This window comes from Mesoplodon densirostris, chromosome X (genome assembly GCF_025265405.1).
Source record: "Mesoplodon densirostris isolate mMesDen1 chromosome X, mMesDen1 primary haplotype, whole genome shotgun sequence".
NCBI lineage: Eukaryota > Metazoa > Chordata > Mammalia > Artiodactyla > Ziphiidae > Mesoplodon > Mesoplodon densirostris.
In genome coordinates, this window is record NC_082681.1 from 42,426,522 (window position 1) to 42,439,735 (window position 13,214).

General features: G+C 43.1%; 1 protein-coding gene across 4 annotated transcripts in view; it reads right to left on the reverse strand.

Moving 5' to 3' along the window:
• The window catches only part of ATG4A (autophagy related 4A cysteine peptidase), a 71,884-nt gene that overhangs the window by 22,246 nt on the left and 36,424 nt on the right, over nucleotides 1-13,214 (reverse strand). For all 4 annotated transcript variants that reach the window (XR_009530852.1, XM_060086972.1, XM_060086971.1 and 1 more), the window contains exons 2-4: nucleotides 6,963-7,073; nucleotides 3,793-3,864; nucleotides 1,579-1,677 (exon numbers count right to left, since the gene is read on the reverse strand). Coding sequence is in view for 3 of the 4 variants with exons in the window: in XM_060086972.1 (XP_059942955.1) it covers nucleotides 1,579-1,677; nucleotides 3,793-3,864; nucleotides 6,963-7,073 (282 nt within the window). In the remaining variant the exon portion in view is untranslated. The remainder of the gene's footprint in view (nucleotides 1-1,578; nucleotides 1,678-3,792; nucleotides 3,865-6,962; nucleotides 7,074-13,214) is intronic.

Sequence of the window (13,214 nt, forward strand, 5' to 3'; positions counted from 1 at the left end):
TCTGAGACTTAGTTTGCTTCCAAGACAGAAATTTCTCTCCTGAGGTTTTAGAGAGCACTTGAATTCACCACAGCTGAAATCGACTTGAAGCCAAAGGCCAGTGTCTCCAGAGTCTTTAGTTCTCTTCGCTTCTAGTATTTCTGAAACCAAAGTTTTAAACTTCGTATCCCGCAGTCTTCAAAGGGTGAAGAACACCCAACTGTTTTTCATCAGCTACCAAACTGTCCAAGTCTGGGGGAAATCCTGATTAGCTGGCTTCTAAGTACCACTAAATATTTACTGATGACAGTGATAAGTGAACACCCCACCTCAACTGTAAAACAACCGAATAGGAAACACTCCAAAATACTTCTTTATAAAATTACATCTTCTCATTCGTCTTAGCTACAAGATCTATTTCCACATTCTTCCTGCTACTTGCTTTTATATTAAGACAATTGAGATTGCTGACTGTGGGTTTTTTCCCCCAGTTTGCTTTCCACAAAATTCACTTCCAGAAGAATCATCTTGAAGTGTTTCATAAATGAGAAAGTTAATCAGTAAGAACGATCTGCTCCAAGAAGTATGTGTACAGTAGAAAAATCACTGGACAAGGAGTCAGAAGACCTGCATTCTATTCCCAAATCAATCGATGCCTTCTTGCTGTTTGACCCAGGGCAAGTCACCTTACTTCCTGAGCCTCAGTTTCCTCATCTGTAAAACAGAAATTATGATACTACCCGGGGAACACAGGCACAGGATATCCTAAACTCTGAAAAAAAGGCACGAAGCCCTAAACCCTCCCCAGCCCCTTCCCCAATCTTCTCCGGGAACCGCAGGAAGATGTGTGAGGTTGCGTAGTCCCGGACAGGGAGCGACGTTTTTGTACCTCTGAATCTCAAGGAGCAACAGCCGATGAGTTCAGCAGCCCAATCTCATCCAAGGTGTTCTTTCACTCCCTCATCCCCAAGGCAACCCAGACTTTTCCCCAAGTGCCTGAACTGGCATCTACCCAAGGTCAGCCTACAGATGCCGACAGGGAAGCACACGCATGTCTTAAGAAAGCAAGACTCGAGAGTTCCAGCTGTGATTACTGGAAGGTTCTTAATGAAGCAGCCTCCTGAGGAAGCTGATTTAAGGATTTCTTCATCATCGAATGGACATCATCAGTGAACCCAAACCAAAATAGCTCCCTCATTAGGCACTTCCTTTAGGTCACTGACATCCTTCACTAGGCAGATATTTTAAATGAGGTCAAAAAACAGACTTACCACCACACCCTTCTTCCTGCTCCCTTTGTTATCTGACCTGTTTAAGGACTCACGCGAACAATAGTGAAGATGGAAACTCTAAATGATACACCTGCCTCAACGTTCATCTGTCCCAGGAAAATAAGTCTCCGGCTTGGTGAGTCACAAGGAAATGCCGGCTGTTTCCTTCTCACGAGAGGTTTTGCCAACTTGTCAGCCCCACTACTTGGACTTGCAGAGAGTACTTCAGGACCTGCAGCTCTGTTCCCTCGGCACCAGTGCTAAACTACCAGCAGCAACTGCAACTGCAGAGGTCTCCGAGGCAGTTTCCAGAACAAATTTAACTCACCCCTGCCCAAGTGTCTGCAGATAAGGGCTTGAGCCAGCATCATTTGTCCACAGCGCAGCATACATCCCCAGCCAGCGTCTGACGAAGGGCCCGTTCCCCCTGTTGGCAAAATGAATGGGGATGAATATGAGTTCCTTGAACTGCCCTTTCCCGAAACATCAGCATATTTGGGAATCATACAAGACAGACAGGTACACATACTCGGAATAGAGAGGCAAAAGATATAGCCAGACATCAAACAGGGTTTGTTACAGGGTGGAACTTGCAAAGATAATGCTGAGTTAACCAAAACAGGTTCTATGGCCAGAGGAAAACAAACAAATGAACAAAACCTGCCCCTTATGTTTTCCGCCTAGAGACATCCAGGTATACGTGCAGTTTTGGTACATGACTACCATGTATGACTACCAACACTTAGTCCATGCCATGTCATCATCTGCTTGACTGAACCTGACTTTTCACAACTCACTTCTCGGGGAGGGCAATCTTACCTTAGTTAAGGAATAAATGCTACCAAACTTGATTATCAAAATGGTCAAGGAAATCTGGAAGGCTCTTGACTGTTCTAAATATGCATTATGAATGTCTGAACAGTAAGAGGGAGAATGTAAAATAGAGGAAAGAGTCCTAGATTAGGCATCAGAAGACCAGTCTCTAGTTACCTAATCCAAGCCTCATCTGTAGACTGGGGATAATAGCACATGCCTTGCCTACTATTAGTGGATATTATAAGAATTAAAAGAGAGAGTATAAAAGTGTTCTACAACCCACTCAGGACGATGTAAATATTTGGTGTTATGAGTATGGTCATAATTAAAAATACCACTAATAAATTAGAAATGTACTACCTTTTTAAAAGGCACAAAGCCAGTTAATACGACAACGGGTTCCATTTTAAGAACACTTGATGTAACAAAAATCCCATAAACGTGGCCAGGGTGAGCTCAATATCCTTTTTTCAAGGTACCAGTGAAATGAGATAACTTAGATGGCAGAGGAGACATTCTGCTTTCATTGCTTCATTTCCAACATGGAAGTGGAAAAGTATGCTATAAGCATGGTTTCACAAGATAAACTGTAAAGGGGGTCATCAACCGCGTAAGACAAGTGGGCCAAGGTGGCCGCTCCTTTCCTTTTGTTGTGGGGACTGAAGGAGAGTTGCTACAGCAAGATGGGGAAGGTTGAGCCAATTTGTGAGCTGGAAGGGGAGTCCTTTGGCTCTTGCTAATGGTGGGATTATGGACCAGATTAGTATGGAAAAGATGCAAGGAAGCCCACATAAAAAAAAATATCATCTCTTCCAAAACACTGTCAGAGTTGAACTGCAAATGGTTTCAAATCTTGCAAAGATCTCTTCACCCAGAAAAAAGTTTAACAGTTTAGAATCACTGGGTACTAAAGATTGTTCTTTTGTGTATTTTGCTCAGGTACTTCCTGTGGAGAGCAAAAAAAGAAGAAAAAATGTCTGTGTGAACTTCACTCTTTGCACTTATCAGAAAGGTTTATTTCACTCCAGTTACTAGGTCCAGTCCTCGACCAAAATCAGTCAGACAGGTTTCCTCTTAGGAGAATAGCTTCCACCATTTGAGTTTGGTGATCCTTTCCTACAGTACCACGAGACTAGGAAGAGGTCACCCTAGCAAACATTTCACAAATTTTCTCTGGAGAGATCCTATTCACTTAGCTCATTGAGCTGTCCTTTTTTCTAGACAGCAGCTGGTACTCTTAACTGACTAGAATTAGTTCCAAGAAAGTCCATTATAATTCATCTCCCAGTGGCAAGATGTTTTCATCTCACAGGGAAAAAAAAAAGGCAAAGGAATTATTTTCTTTCTTTCAAGGTACAGCCATCTTTAATAATCAAATAGCTCCACAAAGCAGTGGATTATAATTTAATAGATACTGTCCAAATTAAAAGCTTGACTTTTTCCTTGCTCTTAGAATTAAAACAAGTAACACTTCTAAGTGCCTGAACACTTGGAGGTGGTTGGGCTCAAAAGTATACTGGCATTACACATTAACACCCTGGAACCATACATGATGAGGCACGTCGGCAATGAGATTTCTGGATGAAGCATAAGACTTAACTACTCTGTCACATTAAATTATTCGCCATAGTGAGCTGTTAGTTCTGAGGTTTCCATGATGTCACTGATAACCTCAGGAAAGCTATCTACAAAGAAGAAAGCACAGTATAATAAATGATATACCTACCAATTGGTGAAAATTTCCTTCTGTATGTAAACCATAGACGAGCACTTATATCAGACAACAGCTTAGATTTTTCTGTAATTAAATGTGAAATTAAAATTAAATCATTGTATCCCATCTGAAGATATCTGCCTTTGATTTCTGAGCCAGCAGCAAACTCAATTTCAAATAACCAGACAATTCCATTGTTATGAGGCTAAGGGAAATTCATAGGAAACCCAATCTCATTTTAGCCAAATAATTTCAGCATTTCCTCCCACCTATGTTTTGATCAGAGCTACTGGCTAGTACAATGATGCTGAGTGGTTCCTGCCTCCTTCTCACTGAGAGCCAAAGCCCCAACAGGTACTTAACCCTGGGGTCACATGGCCAAAAGACAAGGACTAGGAAAAGCAAGGATCCTGGATAACCTGCTAACAAGGCAATCAGCCCCTGCCTGAATGATGATGGTTGGTTGGATCTCTTATCAGCATCCACTGTCTGCTATCTAAAACTAGGGATGGGTCGTGTGTGTGTGTGTGGGGGGGGGGGTACACACAAATGTTTAACTACGAAGGAGATGTCCCTGCTAAGCAAATTAAGTGTATAAGAAATTTATCAATACTACCTACTGCAACTGGCATTTGTAATCTAAATGGGTGTATAACATCACAAATGCTTTTGTATATTTTTTTCCAAAGCATGCTTTCTTGTATTTTATGGCATAAATTTACTTCGATGGCCACAAATCTGGCATCCACATGTCATCTGTACTTAGATGTGGTTCCATCTTTCTTAGTCTTCTCTCTCCCCCTTCTCAACAACACATCTATATTTGTATTCTATAGAGAACTTATAGCCATTGCACTTTAAAAGAAGAAAAGGAAGTTCAATTTTAGCCAATAGTCTCTATTTTTTCTCCTGCCTTTCCTTTGAACAAATCAGAAAGTTGAGCTGTCTGGATTTTCCTTCCCCTTCATGTTGCCGGTGCCTAGCACATTATGGGAAGCAGACGTAAAATGGTTAAGAGCAAGACTTCTGGAGCCATATTCTGCCTGGGTTTGAACCCTGACTCTACTACTTACCAACTGTGTGGGCTTGTCACTTAACCTCTCTAAGCTTCAGTTTCTTCATCTGTAAAATGGGGAGAATGATCGTACCTACTTCATAGACTTATGAGTATTCAACAAGATAACACTACATGGAAAGTAGTAGCTTACATGGTACAGTATGCAGTAAGTCTGAGGTAAATGTTAGCTGTTATTATATTCCCTCCTCTCAAATGCTCACGCCACTCACTCCTTCCTCTGATATTCTCTATGTCTTCCAGCTTGCCTATATGCTAGAAAGTCTGGGGAAAAGTTGTATAGACATTTTAATAATAATTTCACCTTGAAAGGTGTTTTCCAGCCTAACGTTTGAAAATGGGCATATTTGAGGACATGGAAGCAACCTAAGTGTCCATAGACAGATGAAATGGATAAAGAAGGTGTGGCACATATATACAATGGAATATTACTCAGCCATAAAAGGAAACAAAATTGAGTTATTTGTAGCAAGGTGGATGGACCTAGAGACTGTCACAGAGTTAAGTAAGTCAGAAAGAGAAAAACAAATACCGTATGCTAACACATAATTATGGAATCTAAAAAAAAAGTGGTTCTGAAGAACCTAGGGGCAGGACAGGAATAATGACGCAGACATAGAGAATGTACTTGAGGACACGGGGAGGGGGAAGGGTAAGCTGGGATGAAGTGAGAGAGTGCCATGGACATATATACACTACCAAATGTAAAATCGATAGCTAGTGGGAAGCAGCTGCATAGCACAGGGAGACCAGCTCGGTGCTTTGTGACCACCTAGAGGGGTGGGATAGGGAGGGTGGGAGGGACATGCAAGAGGGAGGAGATATGGTGATGTATGTATATGTATAGCTGATTCACTTTGTTATAAAGCAGAAACTAACACACCATTGTAAAGCAATTATACTCCAATAAAGATGTTTAAAAAAAGAAAATGGGCATATTTGGCAACTTGGGGATCCCTGTTGTCATGGAATGCTGAACTAGAAGAGATCATCTCTAGTGCCCCTCCAGTTAATTACTGGTGAAAGGAGTTAAGATCTGGAAAGAGAAAGTGAATTATCCAAGGTAGAAGAGCCAGAATACATAAGGTCTCCTAACTGCTATCACTAGGTGTTCTCGACTATTCAGGATTCTCCAATCAAAAGGATGAAGTCAGACTCAGATGGAGTTAAGAGATGCTAACTTCCTCTCCTGCCTTTTTTTAAAATTTTTTTAATTTTTTAATTTCTTGGCCATGCCACATGGCATGTGGGATCCTAGTCCCCCAGCCAGGGACTGAACCCACGCCCCCTGCATTGGAAGCACAGAGTCTTAACCACTGGGCCGCCAGGGAAGTCCCCCCTCCTGCCTTTTGATCAGCTTCTTCCTGTCCCTCCCTCCATGCTAGGGCCTCCAAAGAGGATCTCTCCTCAGATACAAAAATCAGAGCTGCCTCTCTCCAAGTTCAGGCTTTATCGACGTGCTGGGTTGTTAGCAGTTTCAGATGAAAAGGTCTTTCCCAATCTATAAGAGCATAAGGGTAAGGAAGAAAAATCCAAGCCTCCTTTCCATCTAGTTGCAGTGGGTAAAAGTTCTATACAAAATCAGAATAAACTGAGACAGTTCTGCAGTCAGCAAAAGCTCTAAAACTATAAGACTTCTCAGTGTCTGATATTGTTTCTGAGAGCCATGGGCTGTTTAGAAGGTCCTTGGGTGGCAGTGTTTTTCATCTAGATAGAAAAGGACATGAGAGGAATGAGAAGTATGTAGCCCAGTCATCAAAGACTAGATACTGGTTAGTGATACCAGGAGCAGGTCCATGTTTTTTGAAACCCGAGGCTTATAGAATCTGGGGGTTCTCCTTTAAGGAAAAGAACAAAAATACATGACTTTTTCAAATCGTACAAATACCAATGGCCATGTGAACACACTGCTAGGGCCTCTCAGGACCTTAGAAGGGACCCTGCATGCAAGCAAGGGGCCTGAGGCTTAAACTCCTCTGGTTGTCAGGTAAATCCGCCTAGGAGTAACATTAACCCTTATCAACCCAAGGAGGAAAACAGGATAGGACCTTAACCTTGGGCACCCACCTCATTTGTGTTCTCACAGTCCAATGCTACCAAACCTTACCGGTTTTAAGAAGATGCTGTTTCCCCAAGATCCATACCAGCTCATCTGTATCTGGAAATTCTTCTAGGTAGTCAGCGAAAATAGTAATCTGGTTTTCATACTTGGATAAAACTGAAAGAAAAAGAAAGAAACTTAGGCAGAATTTAACACAGAGGGTTTGCTTCTGTGGTTTACTGATTATTACCTTTGTCCTGAAGGTAAAAGGTCACTGGCTAGAATTTAATAGAAGCAAATCCTTTTCCTTGAGGAACAAAGACACTCACAAGGCCTGAAAATCCTTTAGTAGAGGGATTTCCTCTTGACCACATATTTTGACCTTCCCTTTCTCATGGGCCCATGTGGCACCATCTCTGAATAATTTTTTGGTCACAGCTATGTCAAACCTCTTTTTTTCCCAATGGGGCTTTCTTTGTAAATAGTCACTTTCCAGCTTTTCCTAGTGTGACTGTAGCAGGTGGCACAATAATACCTGCATACCTAACCCCTGTCCACATCACAGGGAATATTGTGAGGTTTCTAGCGGCCAGTGGCTTAGAAGGGGGTTATGATAAGCCTGAAAGACTATACAACTGTGAAAACATAATATTTTAGCTGGAAAGCCAAATATTTTAACAGTACTTTCATTTACCATTTTATTCACTTATAACTTCTGCAAAGAAGAATCTTGAAGCTGCAGAGAAATATAACTTGTTCTTGGGATTCACAAGTGACTCTCTCTCAAGAGAAAGCAACCAAACAAAATACAATTAAATCTCATAAGTTCACAGGCCACAGTCTCATAACTTATGGCCATGTAATGTGAGATATGTTAATATTCACTTTTGTACCACCTGCGGAGAAAGGGTCTGCTGAAAGAGTCGAGACTGATTTATGAAGGGGTCTTATTGCAAAAGTTCCCTTTAAGTAATTTTCTGAGAGAAAGAATATTGTAGGTAAATAAGCTTCCAAGCCAGCCCAGAAAAATCTATCTTAACCTGCAACCAGAAAAATCAAATTGTTAGTATATTTCGTAGTTTATGGTGTTATTTCAATGACAAATCATATTTCAAGTTCAAAGCTGAGACAACTCAACACACACCTTCTCTTCTCAGCTCTTGGAGGCTCCCAGCCCCTATGGGGAGGGGAGCTCAGACAGAGTAGGGGCCATTTTGTGCAGATACAAGTAGCTGCAGGGACTCTCCCAGACCAGTCCCTAAGAGCACCAGGGGAATAGTTTCCTATAAAAACAATGGCATTGTGGGATGTGTTTAAGCTCACTTGAAAGGACAAATTGCTTTCTTTTGGCTTTGTTTTCTAAGGCATGCTGTTTTCATAGAAATAAATGTTCTTAAGTATAAATGAGTCTTATCTGATCATGAAAACAGGTTACGTGGTTGGAGGCTGATGTTATACTTTGTATAATTTGTATAAATTGAAGTTATAATTTGTTTGAAGTTAAAATTTTAGAAACACAGCTACCCAGGGATACTGCCTTTCTTGAAACACATTCCAGAAGTCCAATCTTTCAGGGATTTAAGTAGCCTTTCTCCTCAAGATGTTTTAATCATTAGGGTTACAGCCTTGGCAGTATTTCAAACCTAAAGATGTTAGAAATGAGACAGCCATTTCATTCCCCAGTGAAAACTCATCACTGCCGAATCTGCCAGGGAGCTTGTGCCATCTTAGCCTTTCTGCCACTGGCCTCAGCCCCTGGCCCATGCCCAGGAAACAGCAGGCTAAAAATGATCATCCAGGTCAGGCCAATCCCAGGAGGTGGTGGACTGAGGTGGCATAAATCACACTCTGTACCTCCCCACCCTACTCTATACCCTTCACAGGCAAGAGAAATCAGCTTAAAATGAACGTCCAGTGTAGCATAGAAAAGAGAAAAAAGAAGTCAGGAAATAAGTAGCTTGCGAGGAGTGTGGGAAAGGGGCAACTTCTCCGGCATTCCCCTGGTAGGGATGAGGAAGGGTGGCATTGGATGAATGTACAGCATGTATGCATATAAGCCTTGGGTCTTTTTTTAGTACTGGCTGAAAAAAGAAACATTTTTCTATCGCCAACCCTGTCTCAGTGAGTCATTGCCCAGCTATCTGGTCAAATTAGTACAGCCCCTTAAAGCCTGTGAGAACTGCACTGCTTCATCTGAGATGGCTCTGACCAAAATGGTAGCCAAAGAATTTTCCTCTTGCTCTTCCACACCACCCCCCAAGGCCAGCAGAAAGGGCATTACAGTCTCTATTCTGCCTGATTCTCCTCTTAGAAAACAGACTCCCAGAATGCAGTGTGTCAGGCCATAGCCAGCCTGAGTTGAAAGCTACATGGATGAAACAAATGAAAAGCCAGAACAGAAGATGAGATTAACGGAAGCAGAGAGCAGTAACACGGCGGGAGTATATAAATGGGAGTCCGGGGAGGAGAGAGGAATTGGTCTTCTACAAGAAGACCCCCAAGAGATGAAGAAGCCAGCTGGGATGTGGCTGAGGCATAGAAGTGAAATGGCATTTCCAAACAAATCACTTCTCACAATTGGCAATCCTTTGGAAAAAAATTTTCAAAAACGACTTTTGTCTTGCCTTAAAATTAACAAACAAGACATCAGCCCCATATTAGTTCCTTGCCCTTTCAGCCTGTTTAAAGACATAGAACTGTACAGGCAGAGCTACAAATACTGCAGCTTAGTGGACCAAGAATTCGCTTCTACAAGGTCCGATGGACAACAGGCTTCACTCTGTTCCATTCTACTTTAATAATTATTGCACCGAAGTCTCTGCTGGGTTAGCTTAGGAGTCAACTAATAATTGATAAAAATGTTTCCATAAACTCCTGGAACCAAAAAGTCTCCCAGTCTTGGCCAAGTGGCTCTGTGTACATGTTGGGGCATGGCTTCAACAGTCAGCCAGGTGGTTGATTAACTCTGCCTTAGTTTTCCCTTTCTGCTTGTACAGAGCTCAAAGTTAGCCAGAGTGAGAGCTGAGGGCCTTCTCAGGTCTTTCCTGAGCATGTGCACAGCCTTGGGAATGCACATAGCCCTGAACATGCATGTGGTCCTCTAGATTCCCAGGAATATGCCTGAACTTTTCAAAGCCCCAATGGATATATTATTCCTCAGCTTTACCTTTTAAACTTTTTGGTTATCTACTCCTCAAACAGCTGTGAAGTTAATCAATTGCCTCTAATGATTTTCCAAAAAAGCCCCGGCAGGGAAGGCTTTCTGTACCTCCAAGTCAGGACAAATAAATACAAGTCTTGTAAGTGGGGTCTTCCGGGGACTCGTCAGACAGATCAAATAATGACAATTCTCTAGAAATAAGGCTTTACAGGAGCTCCAACTGTGTTCTGCGTCCTCCAGGGGCTACCAGGTTGCTGGCTTTCCCTATGGTTGCAGGCTGTGGATTCTCAAGGCTACTGCAGAGCTGGAGAGCAAAGGATGGGCATAGCGCAAGTGAAAACGCCACAAAGCTTACTATTCTTACCAAAAATGCAGCTGTTTTTCATGAATAAATACTCCCCAGATTGGTGCAAGCCTTTGGTTAATTTCCAGAGTGCTGCAAAAGTTGATTCTGATCATTTTTGCCAATTCTTGTCATTTTTATTATGGGTAGAATTTTCAGAAGTCCTCACTCTGCCATTTTTGCTGATAACTTACTTTAATAATTTGTTTTCCAGTGATTGCCTATATTTCTAAGGATTGTTTTGTAAAACTGAAAGTAAATGAAGAAAAAATCAATTTAAACAACAGTTTTTCTGATAGGGCTTAACAAAGCTTGTACATCAAGGCTCCCAGATTCTGTGGGGTTTGTGCCCCACAAACAACACAGTCACTCTAAAATGAAATCAAAAGGTCACAGAATCTCAGGGCCAGTAAAAGCCTGAGACACCACAGCGTATCTTCCTTGTAGATCACCCTATTCTAAAAGCACTCCAGGATACTGCTGCTTCCAAAACTGCTTTCTCAGCAACACATTTTTTGAATTTTAAAAAAATTGAGGTATAGTTGACGTACAATATTATTTAAGTTTCAGGTGTACAACACAGTGATTCACAATTTTTAAAGGTTATATTCCATTTATAGTTATTATAAAATGCTGGCTATGTTCCCCGTTTTGTATTATATGTACTTGTAGCTTATATTTTATACATAATAGTTTGCGCCTCTTAATCCCCAACCCTAATCTTGTCCTTCCCTACTAGTAGTAACCACTAGCTTGTTCTCTATATGCCAGTCCATTTCCTTTTTGTTATATTCACTAGTTTAATGCATACACATTTAACATACTGTCAGGTCACAGCTTCAAAAACATAAGAAAATGTTCACTTCCGACAGGTATGGTAAGGGCTGAATATACATTAATATACTCATTCCATAAATTTTTACAGAGTACCTACTATGTGCTAAGCACAGAGAATAAGACATCACTGAAATGTAGCCTCCATCTTCTAAAAGATTTTAATCTAGTAGAGAGGATAGGTCTGGAAACAACTAACAACAATAAGTCCTATAAGAAAGGAAAGTGAGAGAGAAGAGATCAAGATGGTGGAGTAAGAAGACATAGAGCCCACTTCCCCCCACAAAAGCATCAAAAATACATCTACATGTGGAACAATTCTCACTAAAACTAACTGGAGGGACTTCCCTGGTGGCGTAGTGGTTAAGAATCCACTTGCCAATGCAGGGGACATGGGTTTGAGCCCTGGTCCGGGAGGATCCCACCTGCCATGGAGCAACTAAGCCCATGCACCACAACTACTGAGCCTGCACTCTAGAGCTGACGGGCCACAACTACTGAAGCCCATGTGCCACAACTACTGAAGCCTGTGCGCCAAGAGCCCATGCTCTGCAACAAGAGAAGTCACCGCAATGAGAAGCCCATGAACTGCAAGGAAGAGTAGCCCCCACTCACAGCAACCAGAGAAAGCCCGCATGCAGCAACGAAGACCCAACGCAGCCAAAAATTAAAAATAAATTAATTAATTAAAATAAAAAAGGAAAGAATCTGTCTGCCAATGCAGAGGACACGGGTTCGAGCCCTGGTCCGGGAAGATCCCACATGCTGAGAAGCAACTAAGCCCCTGCGCCACGACTAGTAAGCCTGCGCTCTAGAGCCCGCGAGCCACAACTACTGAAGCCCGCGTTCCGCAAGAGAAGCCACTGCAATGAGAAGCCCACGCACCACAACAAAGAGTAGCCCCTTCTCGCCGCAACTAGAGAAAGCCCCCACGCAGAAACAAGACCCAACGCAGCCAAAAATTAATTAATTAATTAATTAATTTTTAAAAACCTGGAAACTGGCAGAAGCACTCCTGTACAACCAAGATTGTAAGAACAATCCACACATAATCCAGTAGGAAGGGAAGAAAAGTGATCAGGTTGAGACCCGTGCCCCTGGGAGGGGAATCAGAGGAAAAGGGAGGTTGCATGGGTGGACACCCACCCTGGGGAGTGATCAGGTTGAGCCACAGACTGGGTGTCCCAGAGCTGGGGTTCTTTGTGGAGGAGACAAGCCCCCTCGGCTGGTTGGAGGACAGCCAGACAACAAGACTGGACTCCATTTGTGAGGAGTGCATGCACGTTGGCTGTCCCCGAGGCAAGGCAGAGAGAGATCTGCTCTGAGGCAGCTGGGTTTCCCACGACCAGCTAGCCATGCACCTCAGCCCGAAGAAACAAGCAATGCTTCCATCCTACTCATTCCATGCCACAGCACACCATTTGGATCTGGGGTAGCCATGACCAGAGAAAAAACTTGACCGTGGGATGCAGAGGTGACTGAGTCGTGGGGTGGAGCCTGGGTGGGGCGGCAGTGGCCATTGTTGACACTTACTCAAGCAGCGTCCCAGAAGCCGCCCAGATCTCTGATGGCAGCCACTCCACCACAGCTCACACCCCCACCCCAATACACACAGAGTGACCACAAGGGCCCCGCCTGCCCTGCGGAGCAGTTTCACAACAGGGTGAGAGCAGCTGAGGCTGGGGACAGTGATCAGCTGTGAGAGACAAAGGGGAACTGCCCCTAAGGCAGGGCAGAGAGAGGTCTGCCCTAGCAGCTGCTGGATTTCCCATGACTGCCTTGCCATGCCCGCCAGCCCAAGCTCAATGAATACTCTAGCCCCACTCAACCCATGCCATAGCACTGAACTGGATCTGGGGTGCCCATGACAGAGGAAAAGACTCGACTATGGGACACAGGGGTGACCCAGTCCCAGAGTGGAGCTACTCTTAGCTCTTACTCAAGCAGTTTCTCAGAAGCCCCCGAGATCTCTGACAGTGGC